Below are 21,313 nucleotides of genomic sequence, written 5' to 3' on the forward strand. Positions count from 1 at the left end.
TCTCTGCAGGGGACTCCGGTCAACCTTGTGGACAAGGACCAGCCCCAGGATCCCTGTCCACTTCCAAAGCAGCCAGGCTCCATGGTCAAGGGCTCACATTAAGGGATGTGCCAGACCCCTACTGGGTCCTTTGCCTACCCTCTCAGGCAGGGGACATGGGGCTCATGGTCCAACCTGCCAGCCGGGGCAGGCGCCCTCCTACACCATCTCCCACTCCAGAGCAGGCCCTGCCTCCATGCCTAATCTCACGTTGCTGGAGCCTCACCGGCCTTCACTACGTGCTGAGAGAACAAAACCAGGTGCCCCAGAGCGGTGGCATGTTAGGTGACCTTTTCCTCTCTTTGTACTACTGTTGATTGCTTGTTTTCTGAATATTTCTTATCTTTATATTATATAAGATTATTTTCATTTTGGGGAAAAAAAACAAATGAAGAAGTCTAAGTACACCCCAAATCAAACCAGAGGAGTCCCTTAAAAGCTTACGGAGGCAGGGCAAGTGTCTGGCAGTGGCTCTGCTGTCCCCGGAGCTCTTGCTTTCGCATGTTTCACAGGGGCTGTTCACAGGTTAAACCCTCGAGGGGGCCAAGACCAAACTCATTTCCAGGGCTTCCTCATAGCTCCAGGCACAGAGCAGATGCACAGCACACCTCACTGCTTGCCCGAAAACCGCACTGCCCTCCCTCCCTGGTTTTCTGATGCCCTTCTTGTCCCCCTGCCCCAATCTGTTCTCAACATAGCAATTGATCCTGTCGTTTATCCACAAGGTCCTGCGTCGTCTGGCCCATGGCCCTCCCCAGCCTCAGCACCTTCTGCCGCCCGCTGTGATCTGGGTGCTCCGGCCGCTCTGGCTTGCTTTTTGACTGGATGCTCCCTTGCTTAGAGTGCTTTTCTCTCAGATCTACAGTTACGTGTCACATCAAACACGGCCTGTCACACAAGCCTTCCCCGGCCTCCTGACACATCCTTACACACTGTGCTGCCATCTGATTTTCTTCCCTGGCACTATCACCACCTGAGATGATCGATTATCTATCCACCCTTTTGTCTCTCAGCCCTGCCCCACCCCCCGAAATAATCCCTGCCTGTGTGGGACCTTGTCTGTAACAGGGCCCAGCACTGCCTCAGTGGGCTCCCAGGGAAGTATTTGTGGGGTTGACTGAACTCACCCCAGACTGGCTTACCATGAGTCACCAGGTCTAAGGGTAAAATGTTTTCTGCCATTCCCCCAAGAGGCAGTCTACAGTGCCTTGTCTTGTAAATCGTCCTCAGCGGAGAGGACCGGCCGAGGCTGCTGCACAGAGCTGTCTTGCAGGCGTCCATAGTCAGCAGCGCTGGGATGGATTCTGCCCTCGGTCTGATATTCGCTGGGCACCTCGTCTGTGCCAGGCGCCGTGCAAAGCGCTTTGCATCGACTCTCTTCAAAACCACCCTGTGAGGAAGGTCCCGTTCCCCCATGTTGCAGATGAGACGAACAGACTGGCCCACAAGTGGCAAAGTTAGGACTTAAGCCCAGGGTTTGTGATCTCAGAGCAGGCACTCTTGAGTCCTGCCTCTGAACGTGTCAGCCCTTGGGATGTAAATATGTCAGCCAAAGCCACCTGCCCTGTGTCCTCTGAAGAGATAGAACTTTTGTTCTTAAGCTAGCGTGTTGGAAAGGCACAGATCCTTAGTGATGAGGAACGTGGCCTGGGTTCCAGGGCTCAGCCACTTGCCACCTGGATAACTTAGTTTCCTCACCGGCACACCCACATCTCCAGTCCATTGTGTGAAAATGCCCACGGAAGGCACTCAGAGGCGGCCAGCTGACCCTGCAGATGCCTGCGGTCAAGCTGGAGCGTGTGGTAGTAGCAGGGGGCATTCGGAGAGCTGTCGTCCACCCCAACATGTGTTCGACGAAGGCATGGTACCAAGGTAGAGAGAGAGCCCTGGCGCCATAGGCCCAGCCTACAGCCAAACTGAAACCAGAACTGAACACTTCTTTGGGGGGCGGGGACAGACGTCCTGATGGCCAAGGTCCTCTAGGGCAGTGGTCCCCAACCTTTTTGGCACCAGGGACCGGTGTTCCTATGAGAATCAAATGCCTGATGATCTGAGGTGGTGATGCTGGTGCTGGGGAGCGGCTGTGAATACAGATGAAGCCTCACTGGCTCGCCCGCCACTCACCTCCTGTGCGGCGCTGTGAGGCCTGGTTCCTAGCAGGCCACGGACCAGTACCGGCATGCTCTAGGGGAAGATCTTGGGGCCAGCAGACTAGGCTTTTGAGGCTTACTCTACCACCAGCTGTGAGGTAACCTTAAGCAAGTAGTATTCCAATGGTGAAAGTCGTACATTCTTCCCTATCATCACTTCTCATCGGCAAGTCTTACACCAAGCAAAGGCAGCATATCTAGATGGAGCAAAGTCAAGCTCAGAGGGAGACAGACTGAGAAGCCTGGAGTTTCTTCATGTTGGACGCAAACCCACACCTTCAAGCACTACACAAATGCAGCAGGCAGAAATGAGTTTATTGCATTAGAAAAAACACCAAAGAAACCAGCAAACACCTCCGTACTAGACACAATTAGTTCGAATTTAAAGGAAAAGGAATCTCAAAGGTACAAGCTTTATTTCTGGGAGGGGGTGACAGTCTCATCCCTCCTCCTCCCGTCCCATTAAACCAGTGGACCCCTATGGAGGTGTCTGCTGTGCACTACAATTACACACGTGGCTCGTTTCTCACTTTGCTCACCTGCACACACCCGTGTGGAGCCAGCTGGTCACAGTGAGCATGCTCCTGAAGTGCTGACAGAGGATGTGAGCGTGGGCTGGGACAGACAGAGGGATGTGAGCGTGGGCTGGGGGCTGGGCCTGGGCCTGGGCCTGGTCTTCCACAGTTAGTAGCGGAGGGAGGGAGAGCCTGCCTTCCCGCAAGGCTCTGAGAAGACTGCTTACTGGTCCCTCCGTCTTGTCCCACAAACCCTAGGGCCCAGGCATTGGCACAAATGGCTGCTGGGCATGAAGGGGGCTTTCAATGAACCAAGCAACTGTCTCTCAGGGGAGCCACTGAGGCTTCCCTCTCAGTACAGCCCTGGGTCTGGGGGTGACTACTGGGAGGAGCTTAAGTAGTTGCACCTGGAGAAGGGAGAGGAGCGAGGAGGGAGGAACCGGTGTTGCCCAGCCCCGCTGGCTAGAGCTGGGGCGGAGAGGTCTGGAGCAGGAGCCTGGAAGAGAGGGGGCTGGGCAAGGCAGCTGGAGAGGAGAGAAACCCAGATGGGAAGCAGCGCGACGTCGGCCTGGGCCCTGGGAGGAACCCCGCCGAAGCCCGTTTTCCTCGGGCTCTTCTGCCAGTCGGTCAGCATTAAGCGAGAGTCCCTCTAGTTTCTGCTCTAATGCACCATACTATGCACACTGGCAAATCTGTGGCTCTTGAGAATTAAACTGCTCATTGCCTGGGCCTCCAATCTAAAAAGTACCAAAATGTCACTTGATTTTACAGCTGGTCATATGACAGGCAAACACTGAGGAGGAATGACATCTCTTCCTCTAGCTGAGACCCTGATGATGCCAACTGCTGTGGCTGACAGCAGAGACGGGAGGAGAGGAGGCCGGAGGTGAGCGGCAGCTTTTGGAGAGGAAAGGCACCAGGTGCAGGCCAGACACCAGGGAGGAGAACATAATTCAAGTCTGAGAAGTGGCAGGAGGGACCCACGGATGCCAGAGTTGGAACTCAGGTACCTGGCAGCTCTGAGTCCCTTCTCCACCCTCAGTTCCCCAAAAAATGACTTAAGGGGAGGCTCACATGAAGAAAGGGAATCTGAAGACCTTTCCGGATTAAGAAACTTCCAGATTGTTCCCTGTCTATAAGCTCCTAGCACCAGCTCATTAGGAAAATCCCCACTCACACCCCCGACTATGCTTCCTTAAAGTCAGAATGACAACAGAAACTACACGTGTCTTCAAAGCACATTTAGGATAATGTAAAAATCCCCATCGGAAACAACTCTAAATTTTCTTGCCACTTCGATTCTGCATTATGTCCTTTCTGCATCAGGGACATTTTCCTGGAGCAGGGAACCACGTCCCCTTTGTCCCTAGCTGAATACTGCATATTGGTCTGGGTGAGGTGGGTACGGCGACTGCAGATAACCTACATTACTTGTAGACAGAAGGCCTGGGTCTCTGCCCCTGCAGCCCAGACCCTCGCTAACTATGACAGGTCAGCCATGTTGAGGAAGAGCCGCCTACAGGCAGCAAGGCAGGTTCTCCGAAATTGATGGCAGATGACTGGCAATCAGTCTAGGACGAAGAAGGAATGGCTTTATCCTGTTTTCTCTGGCCTGACACTTGCTGTCACTCCCCCTCAATCTTGAGCATTCTGGCTGCTCCAGGTGTGGCCCCACGACCTTGCTTGGGGTGGAGGAGGGCGGGTGAGAGAGCTTGTGGCTAAGAGTTCACTCGGGTTGGGTTAGTCATCCCGAAACTGGTCCCACGTGCACCAGCTCCTTTGGTTCATTCAATGCCAGAGAGGTAATTGCTTCTGGGTCACGGATGACATAAAACTCATCTGGGTCCCACAGGTGGTGGCAACCCGGGCAGAGCATGGGCCGTGTCTGGAAAGAGGTTCTGGGTTGGGGCTCCCCCAAACTGCTTCCTGCTTTCTGCTAAAACAAACCCCTCCCTTCATCCAGTGTGGAGGACGCTCAGGAAGCAGCGTCAAAGTGAACTCACAGACAAGACAGCCTTAATAAATTAGTATAATGCTATTAGAAGGGATGGCGTTTTGTTCCGTTTCTTAGCAGCATTGTCCTACATGCAGCCTGATGATCTCCTTCCCTGGGAAATTTAAAAAGCCGTCCCCTGGTTGTTAGCTCTGATGTAAAATTATAAAATAGAAATCTGGTAGGGTTTGTTTTGTTTAAAAAGGAAAAGCCCTGTGAGGCAGGGCGGGCCCATGCAGTCCTGTTAGCTCTGGCCATTGGGTCGGCCCACGGCGCTCCCTCCGGGCGGCTGGATCTGGATGGAGTCCAGGAGGGGTCGCAGGGCCTGCCCGAAGGGCCTGCGGAGAGAAAAGACACAGGAGCTGGGGCGGGCTTCGGGCGCAGACTGCCACGGCCGGCCAGCGTGGCCCGCTCTACCCACAGGTGCGGTGGCACCGCCCCCCTGGGAAGAAGCTCACTGTCGCCTGGTTTTATGTTCTCACCTGCCTCACACATCGTTTTCACAGAGGGCATCTCTAAGTGGCCTGCTCTGCATTTTCACTCCTAGCGTCCGTCCCGTCCCCTCGGCGGCTGCTACCACCTGACCATCTACACCTCCAGGTCCTGGTTAGCTATGGCTGGAACGGGCCAGCTACATAGAGGGCACAAGAGCTTTCCGTACTCTCTGTACTTGTACTTTTAATTCTCATGGTACAAGAAGATAAAAATAAAATTTAATGAGGAAGCTGAGGGAAAAGAAAAAGGACATGAAAAAGGTCAAGTCGGGAGTGAGATTCCTCCAGGAACTAAGGTCTGCTAGGGATAAAGGGGCCAGCCAGGACAAATGACAAATACAGGTTGTCAGAAGGTGTTAATGTCACTTTGTCAAGGGCTCCTGGTTTGCTCTCGCAGTAGCTTAGTTGGAAAAAAACACTGCAAACACTGTAGTCTTAGAGACTTTCCAAGATTACTCCAACCTTAAAACAGGTAGCCCATGATGCTTCTCAGTTCCTGGTTTTCTTTTGCCTTGGGTGGATACTGCCATTTTGAAAATTGTCCCTAAGTTTGAAGGGAATGAAATATTTCAAAGCATAAACAGATGAAACCAAGACATATTAACCTTACTTCAGACAAGCCCAGGAACTCTACCTATCAAATAATAACAGCAGGAACATTCCAGATACTTAAGTTTGCTCAGGGCCCCATAACCTAGATCTCTCGGTAAGGCTGTGGGATTTAACACACCCACCAAAGAAGGCAGGGCCAGGGCTGGGGGCAGGGATTTCCTCACCTGCTTGGCAGGCAGCCTTGTTTCCTATGTAAGTTTTTCCTACTCAGGTGTGAAAAACAGCTCACCTTGCTGAGCCTGCTAAACTTGCCAGGATCTCTGTTGGACAGGGCCCCAGTTCAGGAGAAACTGAGTCAGAGTCAGCAAATGGACATAGTCCTGGAGTGAGTAGAGGCTGCCTGAACGCAGTCAACAGCAAAGAAAGGCAGGGGTGTGATGGCTTTGGAGGTGTACGTCCTTTTAGGGAACACTGCCTAGATGGTGGCCCACAAGGTATGAGGGCAAGTAGGAAGCTATCTTTGAGGGCGTCCAAGAGCTTGCGGTGCAGGGAAAGAAAAATGAACCGACGAGCCACCCTCCTAATTCTGACCTACTCTCCGCTCGTCTGCCTAAAGCCGCGTTTTCAGCAGGCACTTCTAGGGAGCGGCACGCCGCACGTGCAGCGGGAAAGACTGATGCCAGGATTCTGTACGAGTGAGTTTCTAAGTCCTGTGGTTGCACCTAGGCCAGGGTAGAGTTGGTCCAACTTCGTGGACGGTGAAGGTAACACAGGTGAGCTTCAGTGAGAAGAGAAAACCGAGGCCTCTGTGTCAGCAGCTGCCATTGGGACAGGGCCCACCTGGCCTGGGAGGCTTCTGCCTAGATCAGGCGAGGGCAGATGTGGGCAGAGGAGTGGCACTGGTATGAATGGGGATCTCAAGGGCAGGGGCAGGGACAGAGGCCACTTACGTGGAGAGAACTTCAGAGGGAAGGTCAGTGATGTAAGAAGGGATCTTCCGTCCGGTCAGGAACTGTGCCACTTCGTTGCTGAAGGTGTTACAGTTGTGTTCGAAGAGGTTGTAGGCCTCACCTCTGTGCATTGTGAGAAAGGTTTGGAGAACAGGTATGAGAGTCAGCAAGCGTCTGAAATAACTCGGACCAGGGATGGGATGGCGAGCGCCGCTGGCTCTGAGCACTGAGTTCCCTCTTCCCTCACGCTCGGGAAGGACCACTTGACTCACCTATGTGGACCACTAAAACCAGGTCTGTAGGGGAAGGACGAAAGAAAAATGTGGCTTCTCTATAATTTCAGAGAAATCTTTAGATTCACTCTAGAGTTAGTTTATTTTAACACTTACTGGAATTAAGTAAATCCACTCAGGTTTGGATTTCATCCCGAGCCCTCTATGAACCCTGTTTTTGATTTTCAGGACAACGCACGTGGCCAGTATGGGTTGAGGGCAGTGCGTGCTGAAGTAGCAGGAGCTGCTTTTATTTGATTTTTATTTATTCATTTTATAGTAGAAAAGAAAAGTTTTATTCAAAGGGAAAGTCCACTTCCAGAAGTGGAAGCGAGCCTGAGCCAGAGAAGTGTGGCTCAGAAGGCCAGCAGCGGCCGACTTTAATCAGGAGTAAATAGCCCTTCCTCTCCTCAGAGCTCCAGCAGAAGGTATGCTGGACGGAAGGCCAGCCTGAGGGCAACGCTGAGCTTTTTGGTGCCGTAACTGCATTCTCTTCATGTTTATTCAGAAAACATTCTCTTCATGTTTATTCAGAAAACACTGGGCCGGACCTTGTGCTGAGTGCTCTGGGCAATGTGACCTGGTGGCTGTCCTCTAGGGGCCGATTATCTAGTGGGGCGGGGGGCAGACATACTGACCACCACCCCTGTCTCCACTCACCGGAACAGAGACTCCCCCAGGGAGGACAGGTACTCCAGAAAGATTTCTTCTGTGACTTCTGTGCTCCCCACATCAACCACAGAGTCTGGGGGCCCAAGCAATGTCCCTCCCTAAAAGAGCCAACCCAAAGAAAGTCATTAAGTCACCATTGCCATTGAATTTTTTAGCGTGGCTTTCCATGGAAGACCACAGATGCTCTGTTCCAACAACCTGTGACTCTCAGAGCGCCCAGGGCAGGTGAAGCCCTGTTTGTATCAGGGCTGTAATTGCTTAGAGCCTCCAGGAGACTTTCCAGTGCCACAAGCTGGCGATGTGGCTAAGAAGTTGGGCTTCTTGTTTCTGGTGGGGCTGTGGGAGGCTGAGTCTCATGCAGGTCAGACTCCTTATTCAGCTGAAACTCAGCATCTGAAGTCTTCCTTTGTCCCTAACATCCCTGTTCATGCGGGCAGAACAGGACAACTAGAAATGGCTCCCACTTCACAGGCCATCTTTCTGTGTCTATATTCATAGGGTATGCAGCCAGGGTTTCTTGTGACACACCTGATACTACTCCCTATGACCCTGGGACAATGTGAAGGGCTATGAGAAATGACAGGCTGGCAAACATTTCCACAATTCAGCTCTCTTATCATCTGTGAAGATAATCTAACAACACTGATAGGGTTCCCCAGGTGAGGGAATTTAGTGACCTCTGAAAGGCCTACAGAAAACTCTCAGCCATGGGTTAACAGACAGCCATAGAAGACCAAGGTAGAGACTGAGGGCCCAGTGGGGAAACCAGCCAAGGGGGAAGCAACAGGATCACTGTTGAGGACAGAGCTGGGAGTGGGCTGTGGAGAAGGGAGCGCGCCCCAGAGCAGAGCTAGCTCCCTGCAAAGATCATGAATTTATGCAACAGCCAGTGAGCACCTACTATGTGCCTGACATTGTTCCAGGCACTGGGGAAGACATGGTGAGCAGGATTACCATGACAGAGAATAATGATCTCAGAACTACAAGAAACTAGAAGGTCACTATTCGACTCCCCAGTTATTCACTCATATAACAAATATGTATTGAGAACTTACTATGTGCCGGGCCTTATGCTAGGCACCGGGGGTTTCATGTGGACAAAACAGTTGAGATTCTTGCCCTCAGGGAGTTTACAGTCTAGCGGGGAAGGCAGACAAAAAAATCCCATAAACCAATGTATTATTAGGAGCTGCATAAGGGTCTTGCTGGAGAACTACACAATGCCGCCAGTCTGCAGGGGTCAGGGACACTGAGCTCAAATCTGAAGGACAGAGAGGCATAACCGGGTGAAGGCTCAGGGAAGTGAGCGGGCCAGGTTTAAGGTCCGAGGCGTGTTCAAGGGTGGGGAAGGGCATGACTCGGAAGGAGGTCATGCAGGGAGGGAAACCCAGACCACATCAGGCGGCGCTCAGAGGCCATGCTGAGCTTTCTGGCTTTTATTCCAAGAGCAACAGGGAGAGTTCTGACCTAAGCGGGGGAATGCCAGGACCAGATTTTCATTTTGAAAAGATCACTTTGCCTCCCATGTGGAGAACTGACTGAGGAAGCAGGGTGGATGCGTGCTGTGGGCCGGGCTACATGAGGGCGGCCTGGATTTAGGTGAAAGCTCTGGAGAAATGGGAACAGAGAGATGGACTGGTTCAAGATACGTTTACAAGGCAGGATGAACTGGGCTTAATGAAGGATTCGTTATAGGACGTGGGGGACCAGGAAGAAATCAAGAATGACTTCCCATTTATGAGCATCAAAATGAGTGGTCTCTTGGCCTTTGAGCCCCTCCTGAGATCACGCGGACAGTTGTGTTTTGGACAAGGGCGCGGGCTTTAGAGTCGGAGACTTGAGCTTTGGCGCTAGTGCCACTCACTGGCCGTGTAGCTGTGGGCAACTCGCTTTACCTCTCAGAGCCCTCCTCGTTCAGCTTCATATTGGCTGAGTTCACACTATGAGCCACGCACTGAGCTGGTCACGGGGACAGAAAAGGGAGCTGGTCTCAGCTCACAAGGAACTTTCACACATTTCCCTGTGGCAGCTCAGGGATAGCTCGTTTCACCACAACATGCTCTGTGTGACACAGAGGGACCCGCAAGTGCTGTGGGAGCAGAGAGGAAGGCAATTGGCTGAAGGGTCTGGGGTTTTCTTGAGCCGAGTCTTAGGTAGTTATGAGGAACCACAGCATCGGCCTAAGTACCCTGGGCTAGAAGCCAGATCGTATAGAGCAGCAGCAAAGTTCCTGTCTCTGGAAACCCCCTGGAACCTGAGACTGCAGGACAGGGTGTGGGGGAAGACACTCACGGGGGGACAGCTGGAGATACCGCCGCTGCCAAAGAAGAACTCATCCTTGTGTACAACTATGGACGTGTGCCTGCAACGCAGAGAGGGGACAGAATAAGCCGAAAACTTAAGACCGGTCTGAGAAAAAGCAATCACCACACTGCAATGAGAATAATTTCTGCCCAAGGATATGACTGTGCAACCTTATAAAACCAACCACACAAAGGCAAGATAAAACACCACCGATTAGGGCTTCCCAACTTTGGCGCTATTGACATTTGTGGCTGGAAAACTCTGTGTTGAGGCGGAGCTTCCCTGTGTAGGGTGATTAGTAGCATCCTGGCCTCTAACCACTAGATGCTCGTACCAGCCCGCCACCCACCCCCTCCCCCCCCACCAGTGGTGACAACCAGACGTGTCTCCAGACATTGCCAAATGTCTCAGAATTGTCCTGGGTCGAGAACCACCGCTATAGATAATGTGAGCAGAGGGGCGCCCCTAGAGGCTCACCCCCATATTGAGAGATCAATTGCTGAAATAAAGCTCTGTGGACCAAGGTATATTCGCAGGCTCTTCAAACTCACAGGAACAGTTCACCTGGACCATGCTGAGGCAAAGACCGAATGGCGTGAAGTGGCCACCTATTTCAGGTGAAGGTGCTCATGTTACTCAGCTCGAGTCAAACAAAGCGAAGGGTCATTCTGGTCAACCCAATGTCAGCAGGCTCGAGGAGCCAAGGCGAAATACTGACCTATGGTTTCCTCATAAATGGAACTGAGCACTCAGCCACCATCTTGTCTGACAGGGATGAGTCTGGTACTGAGGGACCAGAGTAGATGTGTTTTAGCACAGATATGTAGGGCCTTGAGACCTCTGCAGTAAGACAGCTTGGTCGGGGTGGGCATGACATCATTCTGCCTTTCTTTAGGACAGACTTTCTCACCTGTGGCATTACTGTCATTTTCGGCTGGAGATTCTTTGTTGTGGAAGGCTGTCCTGTGTGCATTGTAGGATATTCATAGCAGAACCCCTGGCCTCTACCCACCCACCAAAAAATCTCTAGACACTGCCAAATGTCCCGGGGCAGGGGAGCGGTATGTGTGAGTGTGCAAACGAATCCCTGGTTGAGAGGCTCTGCGTTACCACTTGAAGATTTATGATATAGAGAACTAGGTTTCAGGCTGGAAGCCACAGACTGGAACCAGAAATGCACAGGCTCTGCTTTGTTTCATAAACCAGTCAATGTCAGGAGTCCCACCCGACTTACCAGATGCCTTCCAGTTGTTTTCCTGTGGAAAAAAGAAGAGATTTAGTCACTTGGGACTCGACTGAACGGCCTCCCAGCCTGAGTAAATCCAGAACATCCTCAAACCCAGAGTGACCCATTATAAACCTTGAGAGGGACTTTCTAGGAAAGCAGTTCTCCTCCAACGAGGCCCTTCGGCAGTGACACAGGTATGTCATGCAAGTGAGTTGAAAAGTGATCAGAATCCTTCACCAGAATGCAAGATAAAAACACTGGTATACATGTACCCAATTTAATGTCTGCTTTCCTTTTCCCTTTGAGGTCAATTCAACTTTGCCTTTTTAACGTCGTTGTCTCATCTACAGACACTACAGTAAAACAACAGTATAGAATAGTTATTATCCACAACTTCATTGACCAGATATGAGGTAAAATCCTTCAGAAAATGAGAGAGCAAAACTCTGCAAGTGCCATCCTTTTGAAGAGTCAATGCAAATATTTTTTATACCTCTAGCTCCTGGAAATGAAGTCAGGTATGGAAACGTAAATATTGACAGATCACTGTCCTGCCTTTAAAGAGTCCAAAGTCAAACAGAAAGGGAGACAGACTTAACTAAAACACATGTTGACAGGCTCTAGAATGTGGTAAAAATCAGGTGCTATCTATAATAAAAAAACTACCTTCATAAGCTGCAATTCAACCAGTGAACAAGGAGGGGCGGGGGTGGGCATTTCTGCCAGAGGGAGGAACACCTGGAAACGTGTGCGCCGCGCGCGCGCGCACACACACACACACACACGCAAGCACATGCTCTTTTTGTTGTGAAAAGGACTAAGGTCTTACAGAGTAGGGCAAACGGTGCGGTGATGGTTGTCGAGAGGACTGGGGGCGGCCAGCAAGGGTGCCAGCAAAGCCGGGTAAGCCCGGGCTGGGGGCCGTCCTACATGGTGGGGATGTCCAAGGCTGTGAGGCAGAAGAGCGCCCTGATCAGATGCATGTTTTTAAAAGACAGCTATATTTTCTAGAACCGACAGAAGATGGGTCGGAGGGAAGCGGGTAGAGAGCAGCCTGGAGTGGGTGGGGTGGTGTCTGCAGTAGTCCAGGAGAGGTAACCGTGCTGCGGACGAGGAGGCAAGGCGGTGAGACATGTGAGCACGTTACCAACGCAACTCGTCCACCTTTGCTTGCAATTTCACCTTAACTGTTTACGAAATGTTACTTTCAACGCCTGCCCTGTGCTTTTCTAAAGGACGAAACTGTAAGCACCAGTGTAGAAGGAGAGCTGATACGCTTGTGCTTCTCCTTTAGTGTAAATTACGCAATTTTCTATCCTAAGTAAATTATGGAATTTACCTAAGTAAAAAAATGGAATATATTTATTGCCCTTTTAAGAGAACTTTTTAAATGAGATAGAAACCATGGCTCCTTCTGGATAACCTACTTACTGATGCTACTGGCTCAGCGTAGCATCACCTGAGTACGATGTAGGTTCAGATCCTAGCTTTTCCTCTCACTAGTGGTGGATCTTGGGCAAGTCTACTCAACCTCTCTGAGCCTCGGTTTCTTCAATACAGAGTTGTGACCAGTAATGATAACGTATAAAAGCATCTCAGTGTGTACACGGAAGTTAGATAAACGGAAACTATTAGTAGATAACAACAGCTCCTTGGGAAAAAGGTTAAAAACCTCCAAAGGACAAATGAAATTTGACTTCAGGATTGGTGGGTAAGATATGAGAACAGATTTAACCAGCAAATTAATATGAAAGGCTGCCTCATTTTACACACAAACATTTCATTCTCTGCTGTTATTTTACAAGTCTAAATGGAATAATAAAGGAAAATAAACGTAGCAGAGTCCTCTCCTCTCTTTCAGTTCCAGCCACCAGGCTGCTTTTCAGTTAGAGATCTGCTGTCCAGGCACACAAGATCGCAAATGGACAAAGGGCTCCTGGCCTAGGGTTTCTGGAACAGCCTCTAGAGACCGAGGGGCCAACTCTGTCCTCATCTAAATTCCAAAAAGCTGGGTCCAAAACAGACTGGGTGCTAAAGGGGAGTGGTAACCCACTGAGGACAAGTATCTTCAAATACTGGCTTACTGGGTTATAAGAGAAACTGGGCTGGATTCTCATCGCTTCCAGCTGACTCTAGAAGACCAGCCTGTCTCCTCTTTCTGTTTACTATGTGTAAAATGGGGAGATTAATATTGTGTTTTAAATCGAGATGATGACCTGCCATTTACAAAACAGCTTGTCGTCTAAATGGTAGCAATTTGTTGTTTATTTCCTTGAAGACATGTACCAATCCAGTGAAACTGGACAGATTAGGGATACTGCTTTCTTTTGCCTGTTCCTTCTCTCATTCACTTTGGGAGGAACGCTACACTTAGACAAATGGTACTGCAGTGAATAAGAACATAGGTTCTGGTGTGGACAGGCCAGGTCTGAATCCTACCTGGTCTAACCATGAACTAATATTCATTAAGTGACTACTACATTTTAGGCATTATTCTTGGCACTAGAAATACATCAGTATACGATGGAGACAAAAAAAATCTTCTTGGCATTTATGGGTTGGGGGAAGGGACAACAAATCAATAGTAACAACAAACATAATAAATCATGTTAGCAATAATGAGTGATATAGAAAAATTAAGAGCAGGATAAGGGACACTGGGAATTTCAGGGATGGTGGTGGACCTCTTTGAGAAGATGACATTTGAGCAAAGACCTGGAGGCGGCAAGGGAAGGAGCCATACAGAGGTGGGACAGGCCAGGTGTACAGAGGCGGGACAGGCCAGGTGTATCTGGGAGAACTTCAGAAGGCCAGTGTGCCCAGAGTGGGTGGGCAAAGAGGAGATGAGGAGCAGAGGTAATAGAGGACTAGATGATACAGAACTTTGTAGAAGTTGAGAACTTCTCTAAGCCCGAGCCTCCCAGTATGGTAGCCACTGACCACACTTGGCTACTAACATTAAAAGTACAGATTCTATTCCTCAGATGTACTACCACGTATCAAGGACTCAAATGCCACATGTGACTAGTGGTTACCCACAAGACACTGCAGATATAGAACATTAGAACATTTCCATCATCACAGAAAGTTCTACTGGACAGTGCTGTTTAACTTTTAGTTTCCTTTTTAGTTTTTTTTAAAAAAGCGCAATACTGTCTACCTCACAAATGTTTAAGATTAAAAGAGATGACACGTGAATATGCCCAGGACAGTGCCTGGTATATAACACACGCCCCAAAGAGGCTGATTCATTTCTTCCGGGCTTTATGATTTGGAAGTTTTGCTTTCCTAGTACCTTGGAGTGGAAACTACCTATTTTTGTGTCTTTCTCCCCCATTGGACTACAATTGTCTCAAAGAAAAGGGCAGTTTCTTATGCATCTTTATAATTCCAGCACCTAGCAAAGGACCTGGAACAGAAGTGCCAGGTTTCGTTAGCTCTGTTGGTTGACACACAGTGCTAATGAGGCCTAAATTCTTAACCTCAATCTTAGCAGCCCTGGTTTCTCATTCAAATGACTTTGCAACCCCAGCATACAGCACTCTGAGTCTGCGACTGCCCTCTCGGATGCCCATGCTCAATGACCTAGGAAGACAACTGGACAGATGCATCGGTTCTAAGCTGGCCCTACAAAAAGAATGGATTTTTGGAAAGGGGCCTCAGAGACCATCCTGTCAGGTATTTTATCCCTGAAAAACACTTCAAAAGTTGCAGGTTACAAACCCTAATTTTATTCTCCTTAACAGTCTCTGTATTGATCACTAAAAATTTGCCTGTAAGCTGGACACTACGCTTCCTCCTTATTCAGCTACATTAAGGAACACCTGAAATCTCAACCTTCATAGAATGCTGAGAGGGACTAGATAAAAAAAGATCCTCTTATTCATTCTTTCATTTATCCACCTGCCAAACACTGGGAGCCAACAACATTTAAAATGAGTTGAGTGGATTTATATTCTTTCTTAATTTAAAGGGCTTCATAGTTACCCTTATTCTCACATATCTGTACATGGTAGAGTAGGGTAAGTATTTATTAACATCATTTTATGAGTAAAGATGGTTTGTCCAGAATAAAAACAGGAAAAACCAAGCTATGATGATGCACTTATCGGAGCAGCTCAGGCAGAAATGTAGGGGTAGCTGCTAGGCTGTCCGCTCTCAAGAGGAAGAGAATCGGGGCCATGGCCGCCTCCACAGGGTGACAGGCATTGGAAAGTGGGACTGGATCGATCTGAAAAATCTTTGGCTGGACTGGGGTAGGAATGAGTGAGTAGGAGGTGGTGGTTTGAGTCTGAATTAGGGCGCAAGGCCATTTGGGGACAATGAATTAGGCTCGGTGAATATTAGCACACTACAGAAGCAGCTTATATTCCCGCTAGGGTTGGAGAGCGGGTGGGTCAGATGGCTGCGTGTCTCCAAGCTGTTGGCATGTCTAATGCACTGCTTTTGAGGCTTATGAAGTATGCACGTGAAAACAAACAGGCGATATGGAGATCAGCCCTGTTTTTTTAGTATGTAAAATATTTTACTGATCATTTTAATGTTAATTAGTCCTGTTTTTTTTTTTATCATGAATAACAAAGAACATAGAATGAGGTCTGCATTAGTCAGCCTTTCGCTGATTGTAAGAGTAAAATGAGTATATAAAAGTCAAGGAGAAAATACGCCATCTACCTCCTCATCAATTAAGATAGATGGAGCTTGTGCAAATAACCTACATGCTGGTTGTAGATGTGCTCCAGATTGGCAGCTGGTATGCTGCTGGTACTAAATAATGTCTATTAACAGATTCCTACCTCCAGTGATAAAGTGTTTTTATTGGCAGTGTTTTAATCTGCTGGCTGGCCTGGTCATTTGCCGGATTACCAGGGAAATGAAAGGGTTAATGTTAACTTAAATAATCAGTTTTTTCTTCTCTGGGACCAATGGATAAATAGCGAATCTAGGTGAGAAAAGGTAAAAGGAAACATTTGTATCACATAAGTGGGCTTCTGTGCCAATATTGTAAAAAATCATTTTGGCAAGGAGGCTTGCCCTTTAGGCAAAGAAAGGTTATCATGAAATTGAAATGAAAATACATTGTTGAAAACTGAGAGGGTACTTCAGTCCTCAAAAAAGGAAGGTTGAACACAACCTAGTACTCTAGTACTAGGATTCCTTGGAGCCAGTATAAGATTCCTTCCTAGCATAAAAATAACTGATTTGTGAGTTCTTTTCTTTAGTACTTCTGAGAGGGTTCCCTCTTGATCACCGCTTGTTTTTATTAGTCAGGCCTTGTAGCAATGCTGAGGCAGCTGTGAGACATCCTATCACTCACCGGCTTGTATTTACTGAATGCCAAACACCGTGGTAGACCCTGAGGGTACAATCGAGAGTTCCTGCCCCCAGCGGAGCTTCTAGCCCTGCAGAGATGGGTGTGGATACGGATGAGAAAACAATTATAAAATAGAATGATGAATGCTATTAAAGGAGAATACCGGATGTTGTCAGAACATAATAGGGACACATGACAAGATTTGGGGATGGGGAGTCAGGGAAAGTGTCCTGGAGGAAGTGACATTTTAGTTGTGACCTGAGTAGAAGTTAGCCAGGCCGAGAGATGGGGAGAGACAGGGCACAGTCTTTGAAAAGCCTAGAGTGAAAAAGAACTGACCCAGTTCAGACCTGTTAGGGAACACGGCGGCCCTTCTCCACTGCGGTTCCGTAAGAGAATCAGGCCGTAATGCTTCGAGGTAGCTTTTGGGAGAATGAGAAATATCGCTCAGATAATTTTTCCTAGGGCTTAATTCTCTTGTGGAACCCGGCTGAGAAAGGCTCACGTCAGTGCGCTCAGTATGTGGAGGCAGCTGAGAGCAGAGAGAAAAGCAGGGGCAGAATCATGAAGGGCCTCGGAAGCCACATCAATTTTATTTGGCCATAAGGAAACTAACTGCATGATCACTAAATTAATTCATCTGATGGATATAAAACAATTCACACAATGAACAAGAAAAATCTAAAACAAAGCACAATAGATGGCATTAAAACATAAAAAAAAAACCCTCCTCAGATTCAAATAAATCCTGCTTAATCTTCAAGCTTGAGTTCAAGTCTCAATCATTCCTATAATCAGTATTTATTGAGTACCAGCTCTGACTAGCCACCAGGGACACACAGAGGAAAGAGACAGAGTCCCTGCCCTCCAGAGTTCGAAGTACTTGCTGAAGTCTTTCTGACACACCCAGTATATATAATCTCCCTTCCCCTATATCCCTCAGTCTTTAAATCTGAGAACAATTTTGAGGCAGGCTTGTAAAGAAAAATAAATGCGATCTCAGGATATGTGCATATACAAAAACTTCAGATCAGAAAACAATCAAGAAAATACCTCTTACTACAGTTAAAAACCCAAACCCTCTGCATTCATCTCTATGTACTTCAGCACAGAAAGAGGTCAAATTTAAAGAGCCAAAATTATCAAGAGGAGGAACTGAAGGACAATTATAAATAGCTAATTATCTTAGACAAATGGTGACTATGAAAAGAAAAAGGTACCATTGGGCTGTCTGCTGAATTAGAATACTAAGGATAGTTCTGAGACCACTTGCAGGTGAGTGAAGGGCTGTGGAACAGGAATACCTCTATGGGAAGCATTCTAGGAGACCGAAAACTGGACAGAGTAAAACTGCCTTGTTTCTGGGGAGAAGGGAATTACATTGGGCTTTATCTAGTCCAGTCGTGACTGTAACAGAGCTAGATGGGGGTCTTATAATGAGGAACTGTTATAATAAGAATAAGAGGGTACTGCTGAGGAGGTCACACTAATTTAGTTTAGGAAAATAAAGGTAAGAGGGACAATCATAAGTCTATGATTATGAATGGCACATACGCACTGAGCCCAGATTTTTATCTCATTCATACTTGAAACATTTGGCCAAAGATGCCTTTACAAACACGAACAAGTTACATGCTTCGCATCAATTATAAGGGAACACATTTATACAGTAGAAGTGGTGTAGCAAAATGACGGAGAACATGAGCTCTGGAAGTCAGACTGCCTGTGTTCATAACCCAGCTCTGCCTCAACAGGAAACCGGAGGTAATAACAGGACCTAGCTCACAAAATTGTGGTGAGGATTATAACACATGCAAAGTTCTCAGAAAAAAAGGATCTGGCACATGGTAAGCTCTCAGTAGATGCTAGCTATTAATGTGTTCCTAGAAGTCATCGCAAAAATCAGGAAACAAACGGATTTTTTAAAGTTTCAAATATATTTAGGAAAGGGAAAGCAATACATGGCTATTGACCCAGCGAGGACATACACACCTTGAAGGTTAGTGATGTCTGGATGGGATGAAGCAGTAAGACAATGCCCATTTTCCATCAGTTTTCAACTCTAGAAAGTAATAACTATTAGCTTGGGTAACCCTATATTACTTTTGAAAAAGGCATAAAAGCAATATGGGGAAAAGGGAGAGGGAGAAGAGAGAATTAGATTTGGCTTCTTCTCTCTAATCCTTAAATCCCCAACTTAAAAGTCACTATTTCTGATAACCCTTATTTAAAATCTCTTGTTTTTTTTCTCTCGGCACCCAGTTTGCTTCCTGCATAGCCCAGAACTTATCACGATTTGTAATGATCTTATTTGCTTATTTATTTTTAATGTCTTCCCCACTAAGTAGCTTCATGGTGGCAAAAAACATCTTTGTTCATTTATATCATCCTCAGTTAAGCTTAACACATGGAGAGCATACAGGATGAACTCAATAAATATCTGTTGGATGAATCATAAAGCAATGATCCCTAAGGCCCCCTTCAGCTAAAATCAGTAACTATTAGACAACAGAACAACAACAACAAAATACCCAGTGTAAAGGGGGAAGCTTTTATACTGGGGTCTAGGAAATATCTAATGCCTTATCACGATCAAACCAAATGGCTCCATTCCAAGAGGTTTAGTTAGAACGTGACCGATGACATCAATTAGTAACCAGCACCTTCCTCAAACAATGACTTTGTAAATTTTGCTTTCAATTTGCCTTACTCATTTTAATAATCCAGGCCCAAACTTCTGTACAATACTGGATTGGCTACTTAAGAATTATCTGAAGAGCTTTTTAAAAATACAGATTTTTGGACCAAAACTCTAGAAGAGTCTTATTTAGTACTTGTATAATGAAGTTCTAGAATCTATATATTTAAAACTTTGCTTATTTTGATTAATTAACATATGTATGTAGTACACAGTTCAAAAGGTGTAAAAAAGTTACAGCAAAGTCTCCCTTCCATTCCTGTCCCCGGCTTCAAGTTGCTTTTTTTCATAACCTACCAGTTACCAATTTCTTCTAAATAATTATTTGCCTAAGCCAAGTATTAATCTTATCCTTTGCTTTAAACACACACTTGCATATTTAAAAACTGTTTTAATTTTGTATTTTCGATTCCCATTTAACAATATATGTTGAAAATGAAGGTATCTCTATATTTTCATTTAAAAAATTTATTAAATTTATCGGGGTGACTGGTTAGTAAATTACATAGGTTTTAAGTGTACAATTCTATAATACATCATCTGTACATTGCATTGTGTTCACCAAAGTCAAATCTACTTCCATCACCATACATTTGACCCCCTTTACCCTTTTCTACCTCACCTCCAATCCCTTTTCCCTCTGGTTACTAATTACACTGTTGTCTGTGTCTATAAGTTTTTGTTTGTTTGTCTATCTCTGTATTTTTCACAAGCACCCTAGATAGTTCTGATGTGAAGCTGAATATAGGAACCACTCATTGGCCCAGGGTTAAGAGATTAAATTCAACTCACTACAGCACAGTAGAAACTCAAGGATATTGAAAAGCACTCAAAAGCAGCCTTGCTTACTTGACCTCACTCACATGAGCTAAAACATCCTCTAATGTCTCCATAAACCAGGAAAAACCAGTCATTCAAACGGATGTTGCCAGAGCTGTTCAATTCTTGGGATCCTTTCTTGCCTAATATCACCTGGAAATGACAAACCTCACAATTTCTATGCTACACAAGACATTTTGGTATTTGGGTTATAATTCGGTTTGACCTACACTGATTTTCTCTCCTGGCAGTTAAGTAATTTAATGGAGCACAACCGAAATACGTCCCTTACTAATCCTTACTAACCGAACAGTATCCGGTCCTCCCCCAGAAGTGCTTTCTTAACATCTGGGCAAAAGCAATTAATTTAGAAACGGTGGAGAAGACCGCATTTTCAGGCCGAACTTGATGAATTTTCGAGTTCGGACTCCAGCAGACCTGCCTTCATCTCTATCCCGGGGCTATGGCTGGATCCCTGAGCAGCTCTAGCCTTCACTTCCCACCTACCCAAGGGACTGCAGAAAGAGTTTCCTTTTGGCATGGAGGGAAGGCTCTCCGAGGGCCACCCGGGAATCTCCTCTGCAGTGTCCCTTTCACCACGAGGGGCACCACGCGGCAGGCAGGCATCCTCACCTCCCCTACGCCGCACCGAGGAAGGGGCGTAGAGGGCTCCCCAAGCGCGGCAGGGAACTCACGGGGACCCAGGGCCGGCTTACCCCACCCCTCCGCTGAAGAGGCTGTGAAAGGCTAGGGGAGAGCGTGATTCCTCTCCATCCCTTCCCCCTGGATTCAAACGTGAGGACGGGAAAGTGGGGCTTAGGGGCCCAAACCTCGGATCCCTCCCTTCTATAATTGGGCTTTCTCCAACTCTGGGCCCTGGGTCTCCCCCAGAGCCGAGGGCCAGGCCCCCGCACCTCGGCCGGCGGTCCTGGCACCGTCTCGCCCGGTTCCGGCCTGCCTTCCCGCCCGCCCCAGCCCCCTCACCCAGCATGATGGGGCTGAGCTTCCGGGCCAGGCCCTTGGACAAATCGTACACGTAGAGCTTCACTGGATAGAGATTCGGCGGATCCATCGGGACCCGTGGCGGCGTCGGCCACGAAGTCCTTCTGGCACCCGGCAACGGCTTGGACCTTCCCGTATCCGACTAGGGTGGGGAACCGAGGGAGCGGGGGCGACCCAGCCCGGGCCCGGCCTGACGGGCGGGGGAGAGGCGGCCCTGCGCTGCTCGTGCCCCCGCGCCCGCCACGGGAAACAACTACTGTGAGGTGACAGAGCCGGGACCGACAGGGACCCCGCGGAAGAGAGGGCGGGGG

General features: G+C 47.9%; 1 protein-coding gene across 2 annotated transcripts; it reads right to left on the reverse strand.

Annotated features, from left to right (window-relative positions):
* Positions 1-2,483: 2,483 nt before the first annotated feature.
* DESI1 (desumoylating isopeptidase 1) lies at positions 2,484-21,277 on the reverse strand. Of its 2 annotated transcripts, XM_016135830.2 has the most exons (7): positions 20,985-21,277; positions 18,476-18,545; positions 11,176-11,197; positions 9,930-9,999; positions 7,626-7,735; positions 6,694-6,816; positions 2,484-5,035 (listed from the first exon to the last, which is right to left on the reverse strand). In XM_016135830.2, the coding sequence occupies exons 2-7, from the start codon at positions 18,531-18,533 to the stop codon at positions 4,942-4,944; spliced, it is 477 nt and encodes a 158-aa protein (XP_015991316.1). In that variant the 5' UTR covers positions 18,534-18,545; positions 20,985-21,277; the 3' UTR covers positions 2,484-4,941. The 2 variants fall into 2 exon arrangements, with proteins under 2 accessions (XP_015991316.1, XP_015991315.1); XM_016135829.2 differs by lacking the exon at positions 18,476-18,545 and having other exon boundaries at positions 20,985-21,272.
* Positions 21,278-21,313: the final 36 nt, after the last annotated feature.

The sequence above is a fragment of the Rousettus aegyptiacus genome, unplaced genomic scaffold, assembly GCF_014176215.1.
Source record: "Rousettus aegyptiacus isolate mRouAeg1 unplaced genomic scaffold, mRouAeg1.p scaffold_m13_p_2, whole genome shotgun sequence".
In the NCBI taxonomy this organism is placed as follows: domain Eukaryota; kingdom Metazoa; phylum Chordata; class Mammalia; order Chiroptera; family Pteropodidae; genus Rousettus; species Rousettus aegyptiacus.